The following is a 7,993-nucleotide window of genomic DNA, read 5'->3' as shown; positions in this document are numbered from 1 at the left end:
CAATGCTACCCTCACCACACACACACACACACACACACACACACACACACACACACACACACACTCAGGGTCACTTGGCTCCTTCCACATGTCAAACATACTTAAGTCACTCAGCCATTTGCCAACATTTATTATTACATGCACAAAATACCATAGTAGACATTTTAGGTGATATAAGTTCCTAATTATCTTCACCTTTTCTATTTCCTCTTCTTTTCACTGTCTCTGTTTTGGCCCCCTCCACTTTTTCTTAACCCTGTCTTTCTTCTCCATGTCTCTGCCTAAACTCAAAAGTCCCACCTGGCCTCCTTTCAGCCAAATCCCAAGCCGTTATTCTCTCCTCTTTCCCTTCTATGTTTAATACTATTAGCCACTACCTCTTTGAAACCCTTTCCCCTGTTGGCTTTAGTGACGCTCCACTAGCCTCACTGCCCCTGTCCCCCGCCTCTCTAACCACTTTCTCTCTCTCCTTCACTAGCTAATCATCTTTTTCAGCTGACTCCCATCACAGCCAGTTTCCAGATTCAGCTCTACCCTCTGCTTTTCTAACATTATGCCCTCTCCTTTCAACTCACCATCCATTCCCATAACTTTAGCTTTATTCCAAAGATAAGGATTCCGAAATATTTTCTTCTTACCCAGCCCATTACTCCAAAATTACTTGAAAATAAAGTTTGAATTTCTGAGATCAGTATTCAATCCTTTGCTTACCTGGATTCTCCCCTACTTCTCCTTGCCCCTCACACATTCAGACTTGCATCTGTTCCGAAAGCATGAACCAGTACTCCTGGTTTAACTTCTATATTAATCCAGGTTCTCTTTCCTGAGACAACACGGCGTTAGTAAGAACGTGAACCCTGGAGTAAGGCCATCAGGATTTACATACTTAGTAGCTTTGTGACTATAAGCAAGATGCTCTACTTGCTCTGTGCTTCAGTTTCCCCATCTATGAAATAGTATAATCACAGTGATCCAATCATAGTAACTACTTCATAGGACTTGGGGGAAGATTATATGATTTAATACAGGGAAAGCCAGGCAGAATAATACCTGGCACATTATAAGTGCAAAATAAATGTTAGCTAGCAATTATTATTAATAGCAACATTCATTCAAATCTTGTCTACTGTCCAGTCTAATTCCCAACACTTCATAAAGGCTTACCTTTCTACATTAATCTTACCAGATTTATTTTATGTATTTATATATTTATTTTATGCTTCCTCATTTTGTTACTAATTCATTCATTTCCTTCTTCAACAACTATTTATTGAGTAACTGCATGCTTATAGCATTGTGCCTAATACAGAGGTTATAAGAATGAATAAGACATGATTCTGCCCTGAAGGAGTTCATAGTCTAGTGGAAAAGAAAATAGATGTGTCAATATACAATAATAATCTGGAGAAACCTGAGAGGGAAAGAAGTCCCTCTCTTTGCCATGTAGGATCTCAGAGAAGGCTTCTTCAGGTAAGAGGTGTAGAGGACATTTCAGATTATAAAAATGATGTATGCAAAGTAAGTCATTAAGCCACCAAATAGCATGATGAGGTAGGGATTGCAAAGTGTTATCATTTATCAGTTTCCAGATGTTACATCCTCCTGTTACATATAATCTACTCAACTAAATTATAGAGGCTGTAAAAGCAGAAAGAACTCAATTAACTACATAATTACTTGTACTACATAATACTTGCGTACTGCCTTTATTTTTCTTTGTTTGTTTGTTTGTTTGTTTAGATGGAATCTCGCTCTGTCACCCAGGCTGGAGTCCATTGGCACAATCTCCGCTCACTGCAACCTCCACCTCCCGGGTTCAAGTAATTCTCCTGCCTTAGACTCCCAAGTAGCTGGGACTACAGGCGTGCGCCACCACGCCCAACTAATTTTTGTATTTTTAGTAGAGGTGGGGTTTCACCATGTTGGCCAGGATGGTCTCAAACTCCTGACCTCAGGTGATCCATCTGCCTTGGCCTCCCAAAGTGCTGAGATTACAGGCATGAGTCACCATGGCCAGCCTATATTTCTTTTTATATTCTCTCAGACTCCTGTGGAGATTAAAATATGGGAAGTTTAATAAATATTTGTTAAGTTGAGCTACACCTCTATCAGAACTCCTCTTCCAAGACCAAAACAAAGGCTGAAGTATCCAGGAGATGCTTCTTCAAGGAGGTGGAACTTTCACCAAAAGTCTAAAGTGAAAGGCAATTAGGTACATGGTGGATTGTGAGTCAATGAGGTGATTCAGATGCTGCAGAAATGAGCTCACAATTAGATCAAAGGTCAAAGTGAACTATGATTGAGTAATTCTGAATGACACCATCAGGAACCATTAACCTGGTTATATCGTCAGCCAGAGTCCCCAAGACAATGAAGGTGATGACAAAGAAAAAGATGACGGTAATGGTGATGCAGAGATAAGGGAGCAGCTCAAAGTTAAGTAAGAAATTCTTCACCACCTCGTAGGTTCTCTTCTAGCAGTGAAAACAGAAGCACATATAACCTGCATGATGACACCAGACTACATAAACATGCCTTTGAAACTAACATTGAAATAATGAGGTCAAAGAAGTCTAAACTCTGTTTCCAAGCTTGTACCAAGTGACTGAGTAGTTCTTGATTCTATCCAGTGCACCTCTCCTCTAGTGTTTGGAGCCATCAAAATGAGATTAACAAGGGAAAAGTTAGACCCTTGCATGCAACCAACTCTCTGTGGGACCTGGGTTATCTTCCCCCCAGCTTCAGGCACCAATTCTCATTCCATAATTATCAGACTCAAAGCTCTGAGTGAGTTGTCTTGTTTTTTTTTTTATTATTTTTCGTGCTAACACCCTGTCATTGTTCAAAAACGGTCAAAGAAATCACTGTAAAAGAGATACACCTTAACCAGAGACCCGTTCAGTCAGTCACAAAACCACCCTGATGTCATTTTTCCAGATGCTCAGCTAAACTATCTACTGACAACTATCTACTCCAACCTCTGTGCTGTTCCATAAATAATAAATTTCTTGAAGAAAAAGGCAAACAAAAATTTAACCAACATGAAAAAGAGAAAAAGATTCTATCCCTTGCCATGACCTGCTGGGAAACAACTATGCTTTTAAGATGTGTCTGTCCTCTGATTTTCAGACAACAAAGTCTGAAATGAATTGTGTCTCCTCATCAGTGCCTACACTAGTGAATAAAGGGCTTTTGTGCTAGAGATGATAAACCACAAACAAAATTTTCTTCTGGGATGTTGGTGGCAATAAAAATTTTCATTTTGTAAATGTCAGCACACTGAATTCAGGAAATACTTGGAGGAAGATATCTACACAAGATAAAAGCCAAATGGTAATCATATGGCATTTCTCCACCTTGAAAAAAAAGACTAAAGACTTTAAAAAGGAGGAGGGTCTATGTCTTAAAGAAGGGAAGGCAGCGATATCCTCTCCCTCTCCCCACCCATAGTAAAAGTTTGAATGTGAGAGCTTTGGAGTTAAAATCACAGATTCATTCCTATTTCTAATTAACTGTAGCAATGACTCATTTCATTTCCTGGTATTGATATATTGATATTCATTTTACAGTCCTTGCTGTAAATGACCTTGCTGGATGATTGCCTTAAAAAACACAGTGTGTTGGCTGGGCACGGTGTCTCATGCCTGTAATCCCAGAACTTTGGGAGGCCAAGGTGGGCATATCACTTGAGGTCAGAAGTTCGAGACCAGCCTAGCTAACATAGTAAAACCCCGTCTCTACTAAGAATAAAAAAAAAAAATTAGCCAGGCCTGGTGGCAGGCACCTGTAATCCCAGCTACTCGGGAGGCTGAGGCAGGAGAATTGCTTGAACCCTGGAGGCAGAGGTTGCAGTGAGCCGAGATTGCACCACTACACTCCAGCCTGGGTGACAGAGTGGGACATATCTCACACACACACACACACACACACACACAAACACACACACACACCCCCCCCACAGTGTGTTAACTAGGGCATGGTAGTAGAGAAAAACAAATCCTTAAGCAATGTCTATACCTTTGAAATATCAATCAAATTTACTTGAAATAACAAAAACATCCAATTTCTTTTAACAGAAAAACTGGCCACAGCGCATTGGAATTCATGTAAATATGGCAATCTGTTGATTATTTTTTTATGTTCATTTCTTCACCTTACTTTCCCAAGCCCAGCCTTGGAGCAACATTTAACTGTGAGAAACAGTCCAGTGAAATTGTAAAAGAAAAATTAAATTTAAAATTTAAAAAAAAAGAGAGAGAGAAACTGTGAGAAACAAATTACTTCTTCTTTCTGTATACAGCTAGCTCAGGGGAGTCACTTGCTGAAGACTAAAAATAAAGTTTTTAATTAATTTGCTTTGCTGATGACTTTTTATTAAATGTCAGTTATTTTCCTGCCTTCTGTGCCTCTCTCAGAAAAATAAGTGCTGAGAGGAAGGCATTGGAGAAATTAGCTGTGTCCAAACTGGCAATTTTTATAGTTTTTTTTGCCAAAGTTTTGGAGAAATGAAAAGGAATGATCTCGTGGAAAAATAAGTGGTGTTATGCTAATTTTCCTCTTGATACTGGATGATTAGGCTTGTTAAAAAATAATCAATATAGCCTGAAACATGTGACTGATGCCGTGTATTTTGTGCATATTATCCTTCTATCATCAATCCCAGATCATTTCCCTTTTAAGGGTCTGTAGTTCTGGGCTGGACTCATATCCCAAAGTCCAGCAAAATCCTCTCTGTGAATCTCAGTTGTACAATTATCCAAGTCTAGTAGAAAACATGCAAAGGGCTTGTCTCAGTTAAGGTTTCCTCACTCTTCCTAAATCATACTTCTTTAAATTAGCTATAAGTATCTCTCTACACTATCATCCGAATCATAAGGAATCAGGTTAGACTTAACCTTTATAGAATAAAGGTTAAGTCTCTATTTTAAGCTATGCTATGAAAAATAAGTTACATTATTAAATTAATGGAAAAAGAAACCATTCTTTATATACATGCAGGCACACAGGCGCGCAAACTGACACACACCTCAACACAGGCGTAACAGTGGTTTCTCAGACCTAGGCAGGACAATTACACTTTGACCAGAGAATTTCCTTATCTATAATTTCTTAATGGAAGGTAAATACAGAGAAAGGGAAAGTACACAAGAAGCTTTGCACCATTTGATTAGAATGGATCTTTTTTTTTTTTTTTTTGCTCTGATGCCCAGGCTAGAGTGCAGGAGTGCCATCACAGCTCACCGCAAACCTCTGCCTCCCAGGTTCAAGCAATTCTCCTGCCTCAGCCTCCCAAGTAGCTGGGATTACAGCTGTGTGCCACCACATGTAGCTAATTTTTTTGCATTTTTAGTAGATACGGGGTTTCACCATGTTGGCCCGGCTGGTCTCCAACTCCTGACTTCAAGTGATCCACCCGTCTCGCCCTCCCAGAGTGGTGGGATTACAGGTGTGAGCCACCGTGCCTGGCCGGATCATACATTTTTGTGTTATCATTGTTTTCTTGCTCAAAAGTTTTCTTACTGGAAAAGACTGTGTAAAAGTGTCCCCTTCACTCCCATCCCTTTCCTTCTTTATTAGATAGCTACTCAGTATCTAATGCTAAAAGGTACTAGGAAAGTGAATTGGCATTTGAAAAGTAAATCTATCTCAGAGTAGAAAACAAAGACCCTACGTGTGTGAACTCTCCAACCGCTTAGCTAGCTAGCCCCCTTTTAGTAAACTTTCTAAAGAAAACATACAAAGCTTTGAGTCTTACCAAAAACTTTTCAAAAAAGAGTGAAAAAGTGGTTGACAGGTAAGTGTTCACAAAGCACATCAGAAAAGTATTTAGTGTACTAGTACCAGTGTTAAATAGTTTTCAGTCAGGGTAGCCTTCCCTCGACTGTCTAACAAATTAAGAAATTTTAACTATTTACTTTAAAATAAGTTTGAGAGATCCCTTAAAAATAAGGTAAAATAGATATTTACTTTAAAATAAGTTTGAGAGGTCTCTGGGGAATGGAGGCAGCAAACCAACCATGGCACGTGTGTACCTATGCAACAATCCTGCAACATCTGCACATGTACTACAGAACATAAAGCACAATAAAAACTTAAATAATAAAATTTTAAAAATAAGGTTTAGGTCTTTTTAAAATAAACTTTAAACACTCTTGTGAATATATTTGGTAGGTGTAAATGCTTGGTACCAGATAAGAGAATACCTTATCTCATTGCCAATTCATGTCTTTCATTATATTAACCCGTTTTATAAATATACACAATTTGTGCTCACTGGTACAGCAGGCCATAAAATAGGTGGGTATATATGTAACTACTGTACCAAGAGATTGGGGAATCATACTCTTTGGGCTACATACACTTAATGTTTAAGAATAACACCAAATAATGCAGTACAGGAACTGCCAAAATAAATAAGAAAGAAAACTGAAAACACTGGCTTTTCAATGTATTTTTCAGGGAAAAATAATTGTCCTTATTTAAGCATGACTGTTGACCCCTATCAGTCCAGTTTTGGAGCCAAGCGGGGACCTTTTTCTAACTCTGAGAACAAGTTGAAAGAACATCTTACTCCAGCCCACCAAAGTTACAAGCTGTTTCTGTTAGGAATGCGATTGTGATTTTCTGAAGTTAATTTAACCATGGATTTACCTGGGTCCATGAAATTACAAATCACAGCATGTTAGATGGAACAGACAGCATAATAATCAACAACCCCGGCTCTGGAGTCAGACTAAGGTAATTCAGACCCTGTCTCCAAGAGGTGCCACCTGTACATCCCTGTGCAAATTCCCTTAACGTGCCCACCCCTCAGTCTCTTCACCTGAAATGAAGTTAACTGTAATATCTGCCTCCTAGTTATGAGAACTGTGTGCTGCTCAAAGTGCAAGATACATCCTCCTCATCATCTTCATTGGGAACTTAAAGAATTTTAATCTAAGAAAATAGATTTTGGCCAATTATAAAAGAAAACTAATTTATTAATATTGGTATTGTAGCAGCTTCTGTGGTGACTCCAGGATTCACTTTGGAACTCATTCAGTTAAGGTAGATAGAGCAATTACAATTCACATTTATCTTGAGAGCCAAGAACTGACTGAGCTAATCCATTCACATGGATTATTTCATTTTATCCTCACAATGACTTTGAGGTGAGGTTTATTATCATTCCCACTTTACAGATAAGGAAACTGAGGTTTAGAGAGTTTAAATTGCAGCCTAAGTTTAGCTAGTGAGAATTGAACCTGTGGTAGGAACACAGGCAGCCTAAATCCAGAACTTCCAGAACCAATCTACTTAACGGCAGCTCTCTTAAATTAAAAAGAAGAAGAAGAAAAAGAAAGAAACTATATATAAGTTAAAAATTCTTGGCTGGGTGTGGTGGCTCATGACTGTAATCCCAGCGCTTTGGGAGGCAGAGACAGATGGATTGCTTGAGCTCAGGAGTTCAAGACCAGCTTGGGCAACATAGTGAAACCCCGTCTCAATGTAAATAATAATAATAATAATAATAAATTCTTGGGACACTATCAACTAATAGCTAGAAAAACATCATTTATTTCCAAGGGACTTTTGTTAAGAGACTATAATGTAGTCTAAGAATGAGTGAGTTTCAGAATAACACATTGCCATATTACAGCAAAACAATTCAAATGTTCAAATTTCATACATTATTAGAAGTTTAAAATAAACTAAGCCAACTGCAAGACCTCAAAAAAAATTTAGAGAAGAAAGAAATTAAAATTGTTTACCTGTTGCTTGAATTGAGGGGAATAAGTTGAGAACCAAGAGCAGCCTGAGCATCTTTGTCCTGACGATGGGCTAGGGTTCCAGCCCCTCCTCCTTGAGGAACCTGCAGTGTGAGGGGAACTGAAAGACACACCTGCCAAGGCCTGACAGTCTCCGTCATCCACGGCCACCACCACTGCCACCATCCCCTTAGGGCACATGATCAGTGGACTCAAACCACAAGGCATCCTGACTGCAGCATTTC

The 7,993-nt window shown here is 38.9% G+C and overlaps 1 protein-coding gene across 2 annotated transcripts in view; it reads right to left on the bottom strand.

Annotated features, from left to right (window-relative positions):
- The window catches only part of CD28 (CD28 molecule), a 34,525-nt gene extending 26,532 nt beyond the window's left edge, over positions 1-7,993 (bottom strand). Inside the window, exon 1 of one of the 2 annotated variants that reach the window (XM_017536866.2) lies at positions 7,752-7,993. In XM_017536866.2, coding sequence (XP_017392355.1) covers positions 7,752-7,909 — 158 coding nt within the window. In that variant the 5' untranslated portion in view covers positions 7,910-7,993. The remainder of the gene's footprint in view (positions 1-7,751) is intronic. The other variant, XM_017536867.2, reaches the window with a different exon arrangement.

The sequence above is a fragment of the Cebus imitator genome, unplaced genomic scaffold (assembly GCF_001604975.1).
Source record: "Cebus imitator isolate Cc_AM_T3 unplaced genomic scaffold, Cebus_imitator-1.0 Scaffold101, whole genome shotgun sequence".
Taxonomy (NCBI): Eukaryota; Metazoa; Chordata; class Mammalia; order Primates; family Cebidae; genus Cebus; species Cebus imitator.
Note: the sequence above shows the minus strand (reverse complement) of the source record. Positions and strands in the feature narration are given on the sequence as shown.